Consider the following 22,761-nt stretch of genomic DNA (forward strand, 5'->3'; position numbering starts at 1 on the left):
TGAGATTAATTTCCGGCTACGAAGCTATCTCTTAAACCATCCATCACCACTTACAGACAGAGCAGCACATTTCAGAAACATCCCAGCTGAAGTGTGTTACATTAGTTGATGGACATTGAAAAATTTCCTTTCATGTCTAGGGAGGAAGAAAATCATTCTATCCCCCCCATCTTTCTAATGTTCTTGTAGCCGTTCCAGCTAAAATATTGAAAAGCTCCTTATGAGCTTTTGATAAGCTCATATTTTACAATGATAAAATCCAGCAGCTAAGAGATTTTTCTCTCTTCCCCCTTTCTTGTTAATGTACCTTTCAAACTCGAACTGTTATGTATCGGTCTTGCATGCATAATTGAATTGTGCAATCTGCTGGTGAACGCTTGATTTTGTCTGGAGTGAGAAATGTTGGTGGAGCGTTTCGGGTGAAAGCGCAGCGATTCATCCATCAGACTGAACTTCAGCACCTTCTGATGTAACACAGTGGTCCCCAACCCCCCGGGCCGCGGGTCAATTGGCACTGAGCCGCACTGAAAGAATACATAACTTACATTATTTCCGTTTTATTTATTATCTGTTTCTGAATGATGTTTTATTTTGGAAAATTACCGGATTCTCTCCGCCACATCTGTCTATGACTCACTCTTGATGCATGTCAAGATGCTCGCCTCAGTCACGTCTTACCTACATCCGCTACCTTCTTAAAGGGGTTGCTCCGGTCAGTAACACATAATACATTTCCGCTAAATTAAAACCCCCAAGCGAGCAAAATGAACAAAAAACAATCACGTTTATTATTATATTTAGAAAATTCCAGTTTTTGTGCCGGTCATATCATTTCATTTTGTTGTATTTATCCGCCACACCTTAAATGCCAGTCCGTAAAAAATATTGTCTGACATTAAACCGGTCTGAGGCGCAAAAAAGGTTGGGGACTGCTGATGTAACACACTTTATGTTCACTTCCTGGATCAGAAAGCCTGATTGTCTTCAACAGATATAATTCGTTTAAAATAATAATAAAAACTTTGATTTAATTGATGCACACATTTCACTGACGTGTAATTTTTTTTTTTTAATCCAATTTAATTACGCAATTGTTTTGTTAAAATATGATATAATTATATAACTCAATAGAGGCACAGGAATTGTGCATGTATTTAAAATATAAGGTAAAAACAGTAATGAAAATCTATTGGCTATTTTGATTAATGCATTTACCAAAAGATTTATGTTGAACAATTAATAATAATAATAATAATAATAATAATAATAATAATAATAATAATAATAAGAGGAAGAATTAAAGAAATGATTGCTTTGCTTTTACCGAATGCACATCATGGTTCACTTGACAGTGATTTTTGACTATTAAAACAGACTTGATGTTTATTTTGCATGATTTTGAGAACGGAAAACCTTTTTCATGATCATAACAAAGGAGCTGATTGATTTGGATTGTATCATTTATAAGCACATTTGTGTTACTTTTATCTTCAGCCTAGGATAGCAAATTGTATTAGTGTGTGTGTGTGTGTGTGTGTGTGTGTGTGTGTGTGTGTGTGTGTGTGTGTGTGTGTGTGTGTAGGCTAGGTGCCTTAAATTTGACTGGTGTCCTCGCCAGGGTTTATTCCTGTCTTGCATCCTAAGATAGGCTCCGGATCCTTAATGTTACTGACCAGGACCAAAAAAATAAATAAAAATCTAGCCAGTTTGACAGATAACAGACACTTGGGTGGAAGGTAGACATAATATGTATATTATGTAAGGCCAAATTCAGAAAGCCAAAAGGCATAGGTAAAAAAAAAAAAAAAAGAAGACAAACACAAGGCTCTGGAATTCACACTGACACTGAACATGTTTTTGCAAAAGACAGCACAAGGACACAGTAGACAAAACAATCGAGGGTCAAAAACAAAAAAGGAATACAAACAAGTGACAAGCCAATGAAAGGTTGTGGGGCAAAGACAGGACCAAAACAAAAATCAATGTATTGTTCCTGTTGCCATGTGATCTACAAGACAAATGACAGAGGAAAAAAGAGTTGTCCCTTATAATTGACCTGAGTTCACCTGAGTCTATTGGTATGTGGATTGTATTAAATCCCGATGAGAATTTGGGAGTTTGGCTCAGCCTCAGTAAGAACTTTCTTTCAGCTTCCAAAATCAAGTTTGTGATGTTTATGGTTGTTTTTTGCTTTTTCTAAAGATGACTTCAATTTTTTATGAAGCAGTTCTCAATCTTCTAAGGAACAAAATCAGACTACACCAGATTAATGTTTTAGATTGTTTGTACATCTACCATCCAGAATCTAAAGAAGCCTTTACTGTTACACAGACGGTCTCATGAAGACCTTTTTTCCTTCAGCCATGCTAACGATGAATTCTTTACTATCTAAATAATGAAGTCTTATTATATTCGATGATCTGTATATCATTGACATTTGCACATTTGCATTTAATATAATATACTAATATACTGTATATACTATATATATATATATATATATATATATATATATATATATATAGTGACAGTAAAGTTTTACTAACAACTAAAAACTCCAAAATGTGCTGCTCAACTCTAATAATTACAGATACGTGTTGTTGTTATATCCATGGTTTTGGTGAAACGGTGATTCAACATGTTTCCCAAACTCATTTTCCTGACTAATTTCATTTGTGAATCTGGTCTCACTTTCATCAAATATTAGTTTGACCACGAAAGCAAATATGTTGGACCTTTCTCATTTTCCACTTTAAAGGACCCCATTATGGTTTTGCTGTACTTTCCAGGCTTTTATCTGCTCTGCACATGTAGAAGACGAGTGCTGCCTAAATATTTACCCTGGCCATCTGTAATGCCATGGGATACTTTCTGTTTGTTACATTGTACCTTTCTCGGACAATAGAGATCAGCTTGTGCACAGAACTACACAGTAGACCCAAGAGGAAGTAATAAGAGAATGTTGGCCATGATCTGCTTGTCCATTTATACCAAACATTTCCCCTAAACAAGGTGGTTTGATTATTAGAGGAGATGCTTTTTCTCAGAATGAAAGGATTCATCGCTTTTCTCCAAACGCTAATTGTTTTGCTTGGTATACTTCCACAAATGCCATCATCCTGGCCAAACCGGCGTCACTTCTCTCATATATAGAGATTGATGAATGCCGAATAAATAATCAGAGACATTGACTAGAGGAGCTGAACCGGTCATGGGTCACAGGAGGTCACTCATTTCAGCTGTGGTTTTGACTCTCTTGATTTCCCTCTCTGTTTTTTCCCTTCCTTCCCTGCCAGGATCTTGGCTCCAAAGAAAACTTCACCTGCTGCGCCTCTTTGCTGGGAACATTGGAAGCTGGATGGACCCACACTGCACCATAAAACAAAAAACAACTATGTTAAACACTAGTGCTGCTTACTCATCCCACTCCAAACAGACATGGGTCAGAACTGACGTTCAGACGAATTTACCGTAACCACCACCATCAATTGTTTGAATGAGAAATCTCATAAATGTTTAAAAGCTTTTGCGTTATTTATCTGAGGCCACTCAAGCTGACAAATGCACAATAGCATATGTGTACGCTTGTGGTTTCATTCATTTCGAGAATTTATCTTGTGCATAAACCACCGAGGTTTCTTTTTCAGTGAACCACACAACCTCTGTTATGCTGCCTCTCCTTTTTAGATATCCCTCTCATGTCTTTGTTCTCCTGGAATAACACGGTTGTGTATAATCTGGATTGAGTCCTTCTCTGGAGCATCTTTCAATTATCTTATTTTTATGATAACCTCATATATTTTTAGCAAGATTCCATTTGACTGCTTTGTTGAGTTGTTAAAGTCAAGTAAGTTCCCATGTAAATGGAGTTAAGAGGTCGGAGTTACTGACAGGTTACACGTGGCGTGTCTGAAATTCTGGGAGGCAGGTTTTCTGGAAAATTCCTAAGTCTTGAGCATGTTAGCAGCTTTGGGCTGAAAATGGGGCCTGGTCTTGGATTCATGCAAAACCTACTGTAACTCTTCCTGTTGTTCATCTGTTGTGTATAATTTAATGTGCACACACACACACATACACACACACACACACACACACACACACACACACACACACACACACACACACACACACACACACACACACAATTGCACTCGACATTGAGTCAAGTCTTTATTGAGGCTTTGGACAAGGTAGTTTAGACATTTACACATTTTAATGTATTCGATTTCAGATGTTGCTTCCTTTTAATGGTCAAGATATTGATAGTGAAGGAAAAAAAATCAGTTAAATTGATTTTATTTCCCATTTTAAATGTCATATAAATATTTTATGATACAATGCACTGCTTCTCAGAGGCCAATCTTTTTATTTCTTTCCTTTTTTTTGTCTATTCATCTATATTTCAACTTCACTAACATTTCATCCTGGTCACAGTCACCGTGGATCTTGAGCTTGTATTGGGAATACTGGATGCCAAACCAAAATGTTGTAAGCTAATCATGAATTATAATCATAATTCACCAAAATATCGATTATTTTTCTGTTTCTAGCAGACAGACCTCTCAGTGGAAGCCTCCCATGTTGTATGTGGTATAAATATTCTCCAGTAATGTATAGTCTCACTCTTTGATTTTTTTTTGTTTTGTTTATGATGTTTAGGGGCATTCCATTTGAAATATTTCTTTGTATTTAGAGCACTTCGGCACAGGAATTATGAATCCTTTTCTTTCCCCCATCCTATTCCCTCATGCCGGACCATCGTATAAAACATTTCACTACATGTCGTACCCTGTATGTATGTGTATGTGATGAATAAAATTTGATTTGATTTGATTTGATTTGAACCTCTGAATTACAGGAATAACACTCTATCTTGTGTTTTCTAACTGCAGAGAGCTGTGATTTTTACACAAAAAAACATAAATGGTAGCTCAGTGGTTTGCATTTGCTTTTGTGTTTTAATAGAGAGGGCTGCCAGAGTGAGTATGTCAGTAAAATCTTAAAAATAGAGTGATTTATGCACAATTTGCAATCGAAAAATAAGTGTATTAAAGTCCATGAGAGGACATCTGGTCATGTAACCCCCTCTAACCCCCAACTTCTGTAATGGTTGACATGGTGTTCTGATAAGGTTGAAGATGATGAGGAAGACAAAATCTCTTGCCAAATGTTTTTTTTTTACTGTTACATTTCCTTATTAACACAATACAAAGGGGACATGAAATTCTTCAATCATGTACTGTATATAACGTGCCTTTTCTAATATACGCTATATCGGCAAAAGTTTGTGGACAACTAAGCATAATATTTGTATGTGCTTTTTAAGCATCTCATTCCACATTTAATGCTATTTCCTGTTCTAGCAAGATGTAGATTTTGGAGTGTGGTTATGGAGTGCTTATTCAGCATGGTGAGGAGGTGGGGGCAGTCATCCCAAAGCTGTTCAGTAGGGTCCAGGTCATAGCAGGCCATGCAAAATCCTCCACTTTTTTATGGAGCTTGCTTTGTGCCCAAGGACATTGCCATGCTGGAACAGGTTTGTGTTTTAAATGAAAGGAAATTCATCCTATATATTTGTGTATACCAACTTTGTGGTAACAGTTTGAAGAAGAACCAGATAAGGCTGAAAAAGTCAGCTGTTCCGATACTTTTGTTTATATAGTGTATTATAGGGTTTCAATAATAAGAACTTAAGTACTTTTCTACGTAAATGGTTATAATACATTTGTAATTATTTGTTCTTTTGTAAGGAGTCGCATTTTTTTAAAGCAGTCTATAGTGTGAAAGTGTTTTTATTACAGGTCTAAAGGTTTTGCAGGCTGGTGAGGGGAATGAATGTTTATAGCAGTTTTAACGTAAATAATGGTACACCGCCACACCATGCTGTGTTTTGTTCCTAACTTATTAGATTAGGAATAATATTCTCCTGCAGAAAATGTGCTGAAATGGGGCACATATGACATTGTTATTTGTTGTTACTAGGGGCATAGATTGAAGCAATTAGCTGGAAATCGCTCCTATTTTTATCTTTTATTTACCTCTGTTATTTGTGGAGGAATGTTAATAGCGAAGGCACTTTCAGAGGATTTGGCATCATCACTTCAGTGTGGAACGACTGTCGGGGGTGAGATCTGCTCCAGAGGATTTCTAACAGCTGTCAGCTGCTTGTTTTTAGTAACTTCTCTTTTTACCAGGTTTTCTGTAATTTGTTTATGGAAATGGCTTTAGGCTTACATCATAGACGCCTTCGGATCCTGCAGCTACATACTACAGACTTTGTTGCTGAATAATAAAAGCAGATGAATCACTGACTGCTGTGTTTGACCGGGAGACATGTCTGTATGCTTGGTTCTCGGCAGCATCGCTCTATTAGCTGTACCGAAAGCACATCTAGGGATTTATTTGAGTGCTTTAGTTCAGTCAAGTGCTCCAAAATAGATGTCTTAGACAGTACTGTGATAAAAGACAAGTACTTCCTGCTTGTTTTAATTTGTGTGTGTTTGTGTTGCAGGCCGAATTCTGGACCTGAAGACAGGGACAGTGAAGAAGGAGGGACAGCAGTCTTCAATGAGGATGTGTATGGGCTCCAGACGCTCCTTTATCTGTAGATTGAGGTATAAAAGTCACAACAGGAAGCTTTCAGAACTTTTTTTAACAGGAACTTTCTGAACAACTTGCATAGAAACTTTGAGAGCCACCATCAATAGACTTTTCAGATCCATTATGACACAAATTTCCAGAACCACTTTCATGGGAGCTTTCAGAACCAATTTCACAGAAACTTTCAGAACAACTTTCATAAGAAATTTGATGGTTTTTATAAAGGTCTATCTGTAAGCTCTTGTGATGGGGGCTCTCAATCAGAACCATTATCTATGCAACTTTCAGAACCACTTTCTTAGGTACTTTCAGAACCATCATTTAAAAAGGTTCCTGCGGCCTTTCAGAGGCACTATTTAATGAAATTTCAGAACCACTTTGGAAATTTCAGCACCACTTTTGTAGAAATTTTCAGAACCACTTTCACCAAAACCTTCGCATTACTTTTACAATGACTTTGATGAGAGCGTTTGTAGCCTTTATACCGGTTTAAATCTAAGTCATGGCTTTCATCCCATAAAATGAAGACCACTGTTAGACCAGTTTGCTATTTGGATGCTGGCTTATGCTGTTACTGATGTATGCCTGCATCTCATGAGCTTAATATCATGGTTATTAATTTCTGAGTTCTCAGACAGACAGATGCAAAGTATAATAATGAGAGGCTTCTTCATGCCTATTCTTTTACAATCTCTGGTTTCAGAAAAAGGTCAAAATGCCATGTATGGCTCCAACATTTATGGCATAGTTGAAGTAAAAACTGATAAAAGGTCTATGTTTTATGTAAACATTAACAGGCCAAGAACTGCTCTTGTGTTTGTTTGTTTTTATGATAGCATGTTATTGCTATGATAAGACCATTTAAGAATTATATAAACTTATATGAGCCATGCCAAAAAAATGGTTGTGCCTTTGAGTGGGAGGGATGTTCCTGCCAATCTTAGTAACTCTAGCTAACCATGGGGGTCTTTTTTAGTTCGTGAATTTATAACGACTTCTTGAGTCTAACGACTTCATCCTTCCAGGTGGGTAGATTTTTTATGTTCAGGTGAACTGCCATTTGAGTGGAAATTATCAGGTGACCAAATGAACCCTTATATCACATGCTATGAAAAAACTAAAAAACTTTGCAAAATATTTGACATAAAATTAGATTGTATATTGTTTTCTAATCTTAAGAACAAGGAGTAAAGGCAAGTTAAAATCTCCATAAGCATAGATGAGTTAAAGTAAAGCCTGACTTTCTGTACTTAGGAGCCTAGACTTATTTCCTTTTTGCTTCCTTTAAACCTTATTTGAACCTTCATGTTGTGAAAAAAATTGGGCTCAACCAAACCAGTTCTACACATAGCTTAGCCATGACCTAGCTGTGTCTCAGTGTTTATTTCCCAAAATATGTCCCAAAACAACACTGTTTTTCACAAGATGATACAGAATCTTAGGAACATTCCCATTCTTCCCGCAAAATAATAAAAGGCATTTTCTGATTGCGAGACCTCTTTAAATAATGACTCACTTTCTGTTCTTGTCTACAAAGACACGTTGTTTGGACCAGGTTTGAAACAAGGCATCGTCTCTGTTTACGTTGCCCGTATGTTTTTTTTGCATACCTCAGCGTGAACTAATAACAGCCAGGGACGTCATCCAGGAATGTGCATGCGTTTCAGATTTTATACGTGTCCGTGTTTTGCAAATTGGAACATCGTGTCGGGGACGCCATGGTATGCGGCACTGATGAAAAACATACGGCCAAAACAGAATTCCTCCTCATGCCTGCAGACTTGAGAGCTGTAAAGTACAGACGTGATTATGTAATGTTTAGCCTAACTGTATTTGGGCATCATGACTAGACTTCAGGGATGGCGATATGATCTGTTTGTTCGAGGCTTGTGTCCTAGGACTGCTAAATAACTTGTTTGGCTGTGATGATGACAGGAAACAGTTGTGTTACCTTGATGAGAGTGACCTTTTCGAAGGGAGGATTCAATGTGTGTGGTTTAAATTATCTTTGATTGAATTTTGTTCACTGCATAAAATCTTTTTCCAAAACTTCAGCTGCCTCATTCCAATGAGTGTGACCTTAGCAAAGACAAGTGGCATAAGTGTTTATTTGTTTTTGTTTTTTCATCTAGAAATGTTAATTCTCACATTAAATCATTTCTGATTGGGGTGTCATGTTTTGCTGTTTTGTAGAATGTTGCCTATTGGGATCATTTAAAGGAAACTTACACTTCTTTTTACTTACCTCAGATGCATTTGATCAGCCAAGACATGTCTAATGTCTGATGCTTGTGCTTTATTTTAGCTTAAAAACTATTAGACTAATATAACTGTAACCTCACCATTTACTTTTCAGATTTCTTTCAACATATAGGTAAAACACAGCCCTTTGTACATAGGGAGGATGAGTAAAATAATTACTACTGGACTATTTCCGAGATTTTAGTGACATCTAAATTCAGCTTACTCGTAGTCAGCTTTGTTGAAAGCATATGTCTAATGAACAAATGCAAATAAATGATACTTCACATTTTTATATCTAGTCTCTCAGGCTTTCAAGAGGTTCACGTTTGAGGACCATCATTCAAGGATTCCTTTTATGCACACATACTGTATATTATAAATACATATGCCTTGACTGTATGCTGTAGATTTTTGTTTAAAAGACAACCTTTTTCCAGCAATACAACATCAAGTGATGTTCATGAAAGAACTGGAATGACCTTCACAAAGCCTTGACATTAACCCTATTGACCCTCTTCTAGGATAAAAAAGCACCCCTATGCCTAAAGGCTGACTGCATTCTAGGCCTTCTTACTTGACGTTAATGCTTGACATCTTGTTTGAATGAGCACAGATTTTCACAGCCAGCTTTTAAAATCTAGTGGAAGCCTTCCTCCAAGCAAGATACAGCTGTGTTGATGGTTTTGGAATATCCACATGTGGGTGTGATGGCCATGTGACTACATAGTTAAAATAAACTGGACAATATGGTGATGAATGTTTTATATATCCATCTGGGTTTCTTAAGTTTAAAGGTTCCTCCAAAGATTTTGTGCAACCTCCCAAAAACACTTCTGAAAATGGATTGTCTACACTAAATTGTAGACAATCCAATCTGTACATACATGCTTGTGTGTGGGAATGTTGCCCAGTAATGGACTGGCATACCATCTGGTGTGCCAGTGTTCCCAGGATGGGCTCCAGATTTACTGAGAATATGATTTGAGTAAAGCATTTACAGAAAATGAGTGAATGAATGCAATTCACAGCTGAAAGGTTAAGATCTTGCTCAAGAACCCATTTGTGGAAGCCTCATATTGACTGCCTTGCAGTCAGAAACCCAACGGGATCAAAACCAGTAAAGTATAGGGGCAATGCAGAGATGGAAATATAGATTAATCATTCCAATTTTACATATATATACATCCATCCAGTTCATTCATCAATCCATACATACACCAATCATATTAGTATGTGCTTTTGGAACATCCCGCTCCACGATAATAACCTCTACTTTTCTGGTATGATGTTCCACTATATTTTGAAGTGTGTTCTTGGAGATTGATGTTTATTCAAGCACAAGGGCATTAATAAAGTCATGTACTGGTGTATGGTAAGGAGACCAGGTGTGCAGTCCAATTCATATAGATCACATAGGTTTGGTTGAGGTCAGTGCTTTATTGCAGGCCACTCAAGATCTTCCACTTCAACCACAGGGCCATTGTCATGATGGAAAATGTTTGGGTTTACTAGTTGAGGTGAAGGGAAATTATAAGGGTACTACATCCAAAGTTATTCTATACATTTGTGTGCCTCCAACTTTGTGGTAACGGTTTGGGGAAGACCCATTGGCTGGAAAAATCAGGTATCCCAGTACTTTTGTCTATAGAGTGTATATACATCTATCCATACCTACATGCATCTATTCATATATATATATATATATATATATATATATATATATATATATATTCATCCAACCATTTTAGTTAATGAATTTTACCTTTTGCTGTTTACTCTTTTTTTCTTTATGCATCTTTATGTTTCACATTTTCTGTAAAACTCTGTTTTATTTTGTTACATAAAAATGTAACACATTTTTATTCATATTGTTGTTTTTTTTGTAACACATTTTTATTCATATTGTTATTTCAGGTGTGGCAGCGCTCCTCTGGATCACATCTCTCTCAATCGCCTCTCGAGTATGCGAAAGAGATACAGGCAAGGATGCATACACTCTGTCACTCTTTTTCTTCATTTTTGTGTAGCTATAACTAATTATAGTTCAGCCATCACCCTGTTAGTAACTATATAATGTATACATATACACTGACTGGAAACTAGGTCACAGCACAGAACACTGTAGTGACATTTAGTCTCAAAATGTGTAAGAAATTACATCACGGAGCTTAAAAGAATGACTAAGGAGTTATATTTATGTAACATGATTATGTATCACACTTTTAGTTTTGTTGTTTAGTATTATTAGTCAGATTAGAATTCTGATGACTCTGGGACATAACCTAACTATGAAACATTTAGGCGGTATGAATCATTTATATACAGAAAGGTAATGTGTAGTTTTGGTGTCAAATCAACTGTGCAGTATTTTTTCTTTTTACTATAATCAATGTGTTTTCTTGCCTGCATAAATGCACAAGGAAACAACCCTGGTTCTCACTGCATACTTGTGTTTTCTTTTTGCTTTTGTTGATGCGAAATATAATCCACTCCTCATGGTCCATCTTTCGTAAATTTACCCTTTTGACTCTGCATGTTTAACCCTCATCTGTCACACACGTTCCTGACATAACCCTTACTAACGAAGATAGATGTTTGCAGCCCATGAAGGCTTTGGAATGCAGTTTAATCAGAGCCAAAGATCTTAGCTTTTGAATCCCCTGACACAAATTAACACCAGCACTAGGGCACAGCTGCTTTTGTTCTGGAGAGCTTAAAGTTATAATTAGGAAGCTTTTAAAGTGCACCTGAATGTAAACCGTAATTTCGTATAGACATAATGTCATTAATGTTCATCCATTCCGGGTATAATCCATCAATTATTATGACTTATATATATGAACTTGATTCAACTGAATTATTGATGAATGGTAGATTGCGAAACGATTTCTGAGGAAGACAAAATGTGTTTTATTTGCTATAACGTGTAAAACTTTGAGCATGTAGGTAATTAAAAACACCTTTTTAAAAAAAGGAACCTATATAAAAGGTAGCAGGTTACTAGTTTTGCGTATTATGTAAATTTGTACATTTTATTTCTCCTTCAATAAAGAGATGCAGACAGGCCAAAAAAATCAGGCCTATGGGTTTATTGTGGCTTCATGGAATCAAAACATACTTCTTCAGATTAATTACCCATCTGTAACCTTCTAAAGACTATTTAGGTCTCATTCCTGAACCCAGTGTTTGTGGGTAAACAAGGTCATGTACATTTTACAAGATACACCATATTATTATAACCACTATTAATAGAACCCTACTATAACAACTCTGACCCATCATGTCATGGACTCCACAATACCTCTAAAGCTGTGTTGTGTTATATGGCATCAAGATTTTAGCAGTAAGTATGTGCTGTTAGTTGCATGGTGGGGCCTCAGTGGACTTGTTTGTGCAGTAAATCCCACAGACAAAAATTGGGGGCAACTTCTTGAACCCTTTTTCATGTTTCTCAGACAATTTCTGAACTATTTCAGCAGTGTGGCAGGTCACTGCCATTAAGTAATACTGTTGACATGAAGTGCTGTACTTGGTCTGCAACAATATTTAGGTAGATGGTACACGGCAAAGAAAAATCCACATGAATACCAGAACCCAAATTTTCCCAGCAGAACATTGTAACGTAACACTACCTTCACCTGCTTGCGTTCTTTCCATAGTGCATCCTAGCTTTAAGACTCCAATGTAGGCTAAGGCCATGTCTCCACTTAGGATATAAGTTATGATGGTGTCATTGTAAACGGATCTCTATAGTAAGTCTGGGACTACCTGTATGTGTATGTATGTATGTATGTATGTATGTATGTATGTATGTATGTATGTATGTATATATATCCACACTATCCAACCTTCTCTCGCTCTCTCATTTTCCTCGAGTATTTTGAACACCTGATGAACGAGGTAGAGAGAGGGTTGGATGGTGAAGCAGGAAGTGGATAGGATTAGTAACAAGGAAATGAAAGCAGCGATTAAGAGGATGAAGAGTGGGAGGTCAGTTGGACCAGATGACATACCGGTAGAAGCATGGAGATGTTTAGGAGAGATGGCAGTAGAGTTTTTAACCAGGTTGTTTAACAAGATTTTGGAAGGTGTGAGGATGCCTGAGGAATGGAGAAGGAGTGTGCTGGTACTGATCTTTAAGAACAAGGGAGATGTGCAGACCTGCAGTAACTACAGGGAAATTAAGTTGATCAGTCACACCATGAAGTTATGGAAAAGAGTAGTGGAAGCCAGGCTAAAAGAAGAGGTGACCATCTGTGAGCAGCAGTATGGTTTCATGCTGAGGAAGAGCACCACAGACGCATTATTTGCATTGAGAATGTTGATGGAAAAGTATAGAGAAGGTCAGAAGGAGTTGCATTGTGTGTTTGTGGATTGAGAAAAAGCGTATGACAGGGTGCCGAGAGAGGAGTTGTGGTATTGTATGAGGAAGTCAGGTGTGTCAGAGAAGTATGTGAGGGTGGTGCAAGACATGTACGAGGACAGTGTGACAGGAAGTGTGCAGTAGGAAACGACAGACTGGTTCAAGGTGGAGGTTGGACTGCATCAAAGATCGGCTCTGGGCCCTTTCCTGTTTGCAATGGTGATGGACAGGTTGAGGGACGAGGTCAAACAGGAGTCTCCATGGACTATGTTGTTTGCGGATGATATTGTGATTTGTGGTGAGAGCAGGGAGCAGGTTGAGAAGAGCTTGGAGAGGTGGAGGTATGTGCTAGAGAAAAAAAGTGGATTGAAAGTCAGTGGGAGTAAGACAGAGTACATGTGTGTAAATGAGAGGGAGGGCAGTAGAGTGGTGCGGTTGCAGGGAGAAGAGGTGGAGAAGGTGGAGGAGTTCAGGTACCTGGGGTCAACCGTGCAAAGTAATGGAGAGGCAGGCAGGGTGGAGTGTGCAGGCAGGGTGGAGTGGGTGGGGAAGAGTGGCAGGAATATCTGCAAGAGTGAAAGGGAAAGTTTAGAGGACTGGTGAGACCTGTGGTGTTGTATGGTTTAGAGTTGTATGGGGGGGAATGTCAGTAATAATGGTCTGTGGGAAACACAGTGCTCCGTGTGTAGGTAAACGGACTAAATAAACTAATATATATATACTCACTTCACTGCACTCACTCTTTTGCTTTCATCTATCAGCACTTGTTGCTTCATGTTCCATGCTTCCTAGTTATGATTTTTCTCATTTGTATTCTTGTTTGTGTTTAGTTTTCACTATTTAAATTTCATGAGATTTACATCTGCTCCAACTGTTCTTGTTATTATATGGCAATTATTGTCCCTGAAGTAATGAGACACATCAATGTTTGGTAGTTGTCCTTATGATTAGTCAGAATTGTGCAAGAAGTACAGGAAGTTTCTGTTACTGTCTGCAGCACACACATGCTTTTCAGCTGCATATGCCTTTTGATATGTGTATCATGTCTCACAGTAATGGGTGTCTGTTTGTGTATCTCCTTCAGGAACGGACTCGGACCGTCAAAGGAAGGCGAGGCTCAGTATTCAGTGGTGCACTGCACTGGCTATATCAAGGCCTGGCCCCCTGCAGGTATTTACAATATACATACATATATAAACAGCAATACCTTTTGCTTATTTATAAGGGAGAGAAACCACTGATAGTGTGTGTGTGTGTGTGTGTGTGTGTGTGTGTGTGTGTGTGTGTGTGTGTGTGTGTGTGCGCATGTGTGTATGCCAGCACTCTTGACTGTGTGGTAATATAAACATGCTAGATATTCTGCTCGAGTGTTTATATTTCCAGTAGCTCCATATTGGTGGGGAATACAAGGGTATAAGTAAAAAAAAAAAAATCCTTTCTGTGGAGGATTCAGGATTCAATTAATTCAAACCAATAAATTTAGGGTCAGTGCAAAAAAAAACAAAAACAAAAAAAACCCACACATACAGATGAGATTGTATTCACTGTTTTTACAACAGACATGCTGTAAAATTTTATTATGATTATGCTATTTTCTGCAAGTTAAATTTTCAATACCTGATTTTTTAACCTTTAGGAAATGATTAAAAAAATGAAACAAAAGATATAAAAGATATATTAAATATTAGTTTTAGGTCACCATCTGCGCTGAGTAATATATTGTAGATATTAATTGATCACTTTCTTTATTTTATACAGGTGCTCATTTAACTCACATTAGGTTTTTACAGAGACTGCCCACTGTTCATTAATATTTATATGCTCCACCTACCTACCAGTTGTTTAATATTTATCATTCCACAGTGTTGTTGATTTCTCAAATCTGACTGGTTAGACTGTGTTGATTTATTTTCTATGAGAGCACTTTGACGGTCAAAGCAGCTGGAAGAAAAATCACAGCTTATATTAACACTCCCGTGTTCTAATATGCTATTGTTTCTATAGTAACAGCCAATTCATGATGGTTTGTAGACTGGAAATTCTGTATAAACCTAATAATAAATATTATATAATATATAATAAAAATTGATAATACATAAGTTTAATAAAACTTAAATATATACTATTTCCACATCAGAAGATAATCAGGTATGCAGAGCTATACAGTAAATGAAGAGAAAATCAGTGAAAGACTCCCCGTGGGCTCACCACCTGCAGGAGGGACCGTAAGGGACGGTGCTGTGAGGATTGGGCAGCAGTCGAAGGCAGGGGCCTGCTTAGACTGCTGCCCCCGCGACACGAATTACGGATAAGCGGGAGAAAATGACATGACATAATACATTTACAAGCAGATGCCCTTTATTCAAAGTAACTTACATTTATCCCATTTATACAACTAATCAGTTGATAGATTTAAGATGCTGGGATTTGGTCTCGCAATCTCCCGATCAGAGATCCAGAATCTAAAACACTGAGCTACTATTAACCCCATTATGATAAACTACATTAGCTAAAAGCAAGGACATAGCTTTAAAATGGCCTTGCATCTTAACATGAAGACTATCAAACTAGAAAACTTCTTATCTGATGGAAAAGAAGTATGGATAGTAGATTACATTCTACTATTAAGCAATAATTATTAAAGCAGAAACAGTCAGCTAAGAAAACCGACTACAACTGGGAAAGCTGCCTAGTACAAACTGCTCAGGTGATATGTGACCCTGTACACAATAGTCTGTAGTCTTTTCAGTCACGTCATACAGATGCAAGAGTTGAACAATGAAGAAGACTCATAGGAAATAAATTAACCCAGTCAATGGAAAAAGGACATGCTAGGTAAAGCGGAAGGTCGGCATTGAAGAGGAAGAGTAGCTACATGGTGGACGCCATGGACACCCAACTTTCAAGTATTTGCTGTTTGGTGAAAGACCAGAGGCTTTTCAGGAACTGGCCATAGAATAGCCAGAGATCGATATCACTAAACAATAATGCGCACACAAGTATAATAATAAACACATATGACTAATAATTTGTGTTTTATATATATATATACATACACAGTGGACTCCGGTTATGTCGATGTCCTAGGGGGTCGCCAAAAAGCATCGAGGTAACCGATGATCGAGATAAACGAAAATCAAAATGGCGGCAGTATATTAACGTGCTTGAAATGTCTTTATGTACATGATGTGCGTTAATAAATGAGAATGTGCATGCACGTGTTTTTGAAGGGTTTTTTACACCACAGCGTTGCCGCGATTTGTTTGATGAAGGCATGCTATAAAAATACATACAGTACATGTTTATCTGTCAGGAATCCACCTGACACGCCCCCTTCGGCCCCCTTCAGCGTGTCAGGTGTTTTCACGGCCGCTTTCTCTGAAGCTCCCGGCTTCAATCGCGCTCATATGGTGCTCGTTTAGCATCATCACCAGCTCCTATTTAAACTTCCACACTCTCACTGTCCGTTATTGTTGGTATATGTTGGTTCACGGCGGTCGTTGTTATCGCGCATGCGTATCTCGGTACGTGTCTTCCCACCGGCACTCTCTCAACGGCTGCTCTTTTCTTCCCAAAGCGCACCGCGGATTCCCCCCCGATCCTGCCGGTGTTCATTCTATGCTTTTGCTCATCCCACGTTCCGCGCCGCCAAGCGCGGCTTTCGCCTCCCGTTCATCGCATAACATTTAACAACAAAAGGCATATGTGCAGTAACTAACAGCAGAGATTTACCAGTATACAATACAACACCTGTAGCAGCTGTAAGGTTTGATTTTTCCGCCACTCTCGTGAGTTCTTCTGCGGCTGTTAATAACCGACGTTAAATGGGAAAATTTAACGTCAAGCCCCCCTTGTGCTCGAGATATCAGGGTTCGGCGACATAAAAAAGTCGACATAACCGATTAAAATGCTTAGAAAAAGAGAGAATTTGGCGGTTCCACTTCAAAAACTTCGACTTAATAGGGTTGTCGAGGTAACCGAGGGCGAGATAACCGGGTTCCACTGTATATATATATATATATATATATATATATATATATATATATATATATATATATATATATATACAGTGAGGAAAATAAGTATTTGAACACCCTGCAATTTTGCAAGTTCTCCCACTTAGAAATCATGGAGGGGTCTGAAATTGTCATCGTAGGTGCATGTCCACTGTGAGAGACATAATCTAAAAAAAAAATCCAGAAATCACAATGTATGATTTTTTTTAACTATTTATTTGTATGATACAGCTGCAAATAAGTATTTGAACACCTGAGAAAGTCAATGTTAATATTTGGTACAGTAGCCTTTGTTTGCAATTACAGAGTTCAAACGTTTCCTGTAGTTTTTCACCAGGTTTTCACACACTGCAGGAGGGATTTTGGCCCACTCCTCCACACAGATCTTCTCTAGATCAGTCAGGTTTCTGGCCTGTCGCTGAGAAACACGGAGTTTGAGCTCCCTCCAAAGATTCTTTATTGGGTTTAGGTCTGGAGACTGGCTAGGCCACGCCAGAACCTTGATATGCTTCTTACAGAGCCACTCCTTGGTTATCCTGGCTGTGTGCTTCGGGTCATTGTCATGTTGGAAGACCCAGCCTCGACCCATCTTCAATGCTCTAACTGAGGGAAGGAGGTTGTTCTCCAAAATCTCGCAATACATGGCCCCGGTCATCCTCTCCTTAATACAGTGCAGTCACCCTGTCCCATGTGCAGAAAAACACCCCCAAAGCATGATGCTACCACCCCCATGCTTCACAGTAGGGATGGTGTTCTTGGGATGGTACTCATCATTCTTCTTCCTCCAAACACGTTTAGTGGAATTATGACCCAAAAGTTCTATTTTGGTCTCATCTGACCACATGACTTTCTCCCATGACTCCTCTGGATCATCCAAATGGTCATTGGCAAACTTAAGACGTGCCTGGACATGTGCTGGTTTAAGCAGGGGAACCTTCCGTGCCATGCATGATTTCAAACCATGACGTCTTAGTGTATTACCAACAGTAACCTTGGAAACAGTGGTCCCAGCTCTTTTCAGGTCATTGACCAGCTCCTCCCGTGTAGTTCTGGGCTGATTTCTCACCTTCCTTAGGATCATTGAGACCCCACGAGGTGAGATCTTGCATGAAGCCCGAGTCCGAGGGAGATTGACAGTCATGTTTAGCTTCTTCCATTTTCTAATGATTGCTCCAACAGTGGACCTTTTTTCACCAAGCTGCTTGGCAATTTCCCCGTAGCCCTTTCCAGCCTTGTGGAGGTGTACAATTTTGTCTCTAGTGTCTTTGGACAGCTCTTTGGTCTTGGCCATGTTAGTAGTTGGATTCTTACTGATTGTATGGGGTGGACAGGTGTTTTTATGCAGCTAACGACCTCAAACAGGTGCATCTAATTTAGGATAATAAATGTAGTGGAGGTGGACATTTTAAAGGCAGACTAACAGGTCTTTGGGGGTCAGAATTCTAGCTGATAGACAGGTGTTCAAATACTTATTTGCAGCTGTATCATACAAATAAATAGTTTAAAAATCATATATTGTGATTTCTGGATTTTTTTTTTTAGATTATGTCTCTCACAGTGGACATCCACCTACGATGACAATTTCAGACCCCTCCATGATTTCTAAGTGGGAGAACTTGCAAAATAGCAGGGTGTTCAAATACTTATTTTCCTCACTGTATATATATATATATATATATATATATATATATATATTAGTAAAACAATCTCCATGCATCTTCAGAGCAACTACATAATATCTCTACATATTAAACATTTGGTTTTGGAGCATGTCAACTGCCTGAATTTTAGACACGTCATCATCATATTTTTTGGTTAAGGTCTGCTTTCTTTTTTCTCTATTTCCCTTCTGTAAGTTTTCTTTGCTATCACCATTACTTGGTCTTTTTCTACCTCCGAACCAAGGGTTTTGTTTGATGTTTGTTTAACACTCATGTTAATAATTAGCTGAAACTCTTGCAAGTGTGGAAATGATATTTTCCCATATTGCACCATAAGAACATTTGGTAAGTGGCTTTTAAAAGACAAGATGCACAATAAATAATAGAGTGACATATCTATACACATTTTCCCCAGAATGTTTTTTCTATCAGCTAGCAACTGTTCCACGGCCCAGTGCTGAGATGCGGCTTGGTGGTTTGTGATAACAGAATAAGAAGCATGGTGTTTTTTTCTTGGTTCAATAAAAAAAATACAAATAATTGTTGATAAAGTACTATGGTGTAAGAGGAATGCAAGTTGTTGTGTAAAAGTAACTGCACGAATCTTGGGCCGTATCACATCACCCTATAATCATTTTTATTAGTTTTCTACTAAAGTACTCCCTTTTTTGAGTGTAAGACCATATCAGTCTTCAAGCTTATCTTGCTGACCTGTTTTCAGATCGCCCTGAGATAAATGAGCTGTATAAAGTGCTGGGGGAGAGAGAGGATTGCTGAAAACAAATTGCTCACTGGCTTTGGAATTTTTTGTCTTTTTTGGGACAAATATTGCAATTTGTTTGCCGGATTTCAGCTGCATTACATAGTCTGAAGTTAATGAATTAATCATGGATTTTTGTTCATGTATATTAAGTTCATACAGCTAGCATTGTTATAATAAACAAAAAAGCTGCAGTATTAGATTCAGAAAAGAGATTCCGAGAAGGTGAATATTTGCTTTTAACATCTCAGTTGATAAGCTATAGATTGTCAGCAGTAATGTAACAGTCAACCACAATTACGTAGGACTACAGAACTGAACAGACCCCTCAACAATGATAAAACTATAATTAATGGACATTCGGTGCTGCCCAGATGAGGACGGTCTCTCTTTTGAGTCTGGTTTCTCTCAAAGGTTTCTTTCTCATACCTTCTCAGGGAGAGTTTTTCCTTGCCTTCTGGCTTGCTCATTAGGCATAAACTTATAGGCGTGAAACTTATAGGCACTGATGAGTAAATTCAAATATACAGATATTATATGGATCACATATAGACAAATTGGGTACAGATTTGCTCATCCTCTTGTAATAAAAAACCCCCACCAAAACACATGGAAAAAACACTTGCCATAGTATGTACCTGCGCAAGTGATCTAAAACCATGGAAGGAATTTGACGTTGAAGTCTTTGGGTATATCTTAGAGTTCATTGAGACATGCGCAGTCCCCTCTGCTCTGGGATTGTCATGAGCTCTGTAGCAGGTGTGCCAAGAGAATCGAGCAAACTCATAAAACCGAATTCATCACTTTGTATCCCATCCTGGCGTCGCACAACCTGCAAGTTCGCATGTGTGCGTGTTTCATTGGATTAATCCCACATGTTTTTCCTGTTTATGATCAAATCTTAAAATAGCACATTCTTCTAAAACACTGTCATGTCTGCAGGGAATAAGAGTTTGTGTTTCTCAAATGGTTCAGAATCTTTTTTTTTTCTCTCTGAAAGAAAAACAACCTGATTTCTTAATGGTAGGAGGCAGCTGGGTTTTACAGCTTCATTGAGCACAAACATTTACCTCCAGAGGCAGTTCGGACATCAGGATTTTGTAATCTTTTGCTTCCCGTGTAGTGTACTTCGGAAAGTAACTAATGATCGGAGTGATTACTTAAGCGCTAATAAGAGGCTTCCTGCCCCTCACAATGTTTACTACAGGTTATTGAACACTTGAGACAGTTGGCCCACAACAGACGGCAGTGTCTCATTGCTATTCAGTCCTACATCTGTAGCCGAAAAGGAATAAGTGCCAGTTGGATGTCGCCTTTACAATTACAGCATGGTTGGTTTCCAGTCAGTTGGTGAAACTACCACTGTTCGCAGTCATTTGGATATAAAAGTCAGCCGTTTCTTTTTATTTTATTCTTCGTTTGTCTCATCCATTATGCCAAATGTGTTCCAAGTGACACGCATCCAACCCCAATTTGTTTGCACTTTTATAACATATTGTCCTGATTTATTGTTTTTTTTCCACCTCCAGACATTTCGTCTATCACAGATCTTCCAATTCAATACTTAATCTCTTCAATTTCCATTTCAGTAGACGGGGATAAAGCCTTCCTTGAGTAATACACGTGATGTTCATTCCAATCGGTTAAAAATGTAAAAAGAAAAAAATTCACAGGCTCACAAGCACAAAATTCCTTGGAACGCAAACCTTCCCAGAAGATTTAGTGCATATCGAATATCGTATCATATTTTATTAGAGAGTAATGTTGATTCACCAAAATTCTTCGACTTCTATTCTATATTTATTGATCCAATACATTAGTTATCACAGTAACAACTTACACAGGGACTATGTAAGCAGTAGTATAATAATTCAAATAAACGCTTAATTGTTAATATGGTACAGTTGACAAAACACTGGCACTGGCACTGGAGACTCCTTTCCAAAATGATGAACAAATGTCTTCTTACACATTTTCAATCTATTTATATGAACCCTCAAGATCCACTGTATAAGTCCTTGTAAATGGGCTGTTAAAGAAATGAGATTTGCCTTTCACCAGAACTAAAACGATCTGCTGTTATGGAAATTTCACCAGCACCTTCTGACCAATCATAATCGAGTATTTAAAAAAAGACAAAATAGTACAGGGAGGAGAAATCTGTCTTGGGAAAGGAATTAATTCTTGGGGTCACATTAGTGCACATGTGCATGTATATAGGATTAGACTAATGGACGAAAATGAAGGATCTCCATCTGGCCAGTTCATCTTGTTTCATCTGTACATCTTTTATCTTTTGCTCCTATTTCTTCTGAATCATCCAGGGATGATTAAAGCCAGACGTGTGACTGGGAAAAATATTACGCAGACTCCCGTTTATATGGATTTAAGTCTTGTAGGATATTGTTAGTGACGGCCTTTGATAAATTACTATGCAGAAAGCAAACACGTTCAGTTATTTCGCTTTATTTTGTCTTTTATTCAAAGGAAATAAATGAAGTAGCTCACAAAATTGTACATGATTTGAAAAGGAAGTGACAAAATACCAAGGGGTGGCATTATCTGATAATTACCAGATTCTGCTATCAAAACTGTTCTTTGTTAATCTAATACTTTTGGAAAGAGTCTCCAGGGTTTTTTGGGTTTTTTTTTACACAGGAAATTTCTTTGTGTTTTTTTTTTTTTTTTTGTTTTGTTTTTTTTATTATTAACGCCAAGAAAGAAATCAAGGCTAGTAAGAAAAGAACTGTTTATAGCTATAACATAATAATAAGGAAATTAAACCCTTGCTTTCCTATTATAGCATACTCTTTTTTTTATTATTATTTATTTATTTATTTCCACTATAGGGACAACATTTTGTGGAAGTGAGTATGTGCTCCACTTTTCTGGGAAGATGTTCCACTAGATTTTGGATTGTGCTTGTGTAGATTTCTGCTCATTCAGCCACAAGAGCATAAGTAAAGTCAGATACTGATGTAGGCTGAGGAGGCCTGGGGTGCACTCCAATTCCAATTTGAGGGTGTTGCATTTTATCTCATAGGTGTTTAATATTTTTAGCCAGCGATTCAAACCTTCCACTCCAAACCATTTAAACCATATCTTCATGGAGCTGGT

General features: G+C 37.9%; 2 protein-coding genes across 6 annotated transcripts in view; one reads left to right on the top strand and one right to left on the bottom strand.

Moving 5' to 3' along the window:
- The window catches only part of arnt2 (aryl-hydrocarbon receptor nuclear translocator 2), a 129,618-nt gene that overhangs the window by 31,723 nt on the left and 75,134 nt on the right, over positions 1 to 22,761 (top strand). For all 5 annotated transcript variants that reach the window (XR_014536402.1, XM_083559156.1, XM_083559158.1 and 2 more), the window contains 3 exons: positions 6,512 to 6,614; positions 10,759 to 10,824; positions 14,292 to 14,377. Coding sequence is in view for 4 of the 5 variants with exons in the window: in XM_083559156.1 (XP_083415282.1) it covers positions 6,512 to 6,614; positions 10,759 to 10,824; positions 14,292 to 14,377 (255 nt within the window). In the remaining variant the exon portion in view is untranslated. The remainder of the gene's footprint in view (positions 1 to 6,511; positions 6,615 to 10,758; positions 10,825 to 14,291; positions 14,378 to 22,761) is intronic.
- Positions 962 to 22,761, bottom strand: part of stard5 (StAR related lipid transfer domain containing 5) — a 423,751-nt gene continuing 401,951 nt past the window's right edge. Inside the window, exon 7 of the transcript XR_014536432.1 lies at positions 962 to 974. The gene's annotated coding sequence lies outside the window, so the exon portion shown is untranslated. The remainder of the gene's footprint in view (positions 975 to 22,761) is intronic.

The sequence above is a fragment of the Silurus aristotelis genome (genome assembly GCF_946808225.1).
Source record: "Silurus aristotelis genome assembly, chromosome: 13".
NCBI classification, from domain to species: Eukaryota; Metazoa; Chordata; class Actinopteri; order Siluriformes; family Siluridae; genus Silurus; species Silurus aristotelis.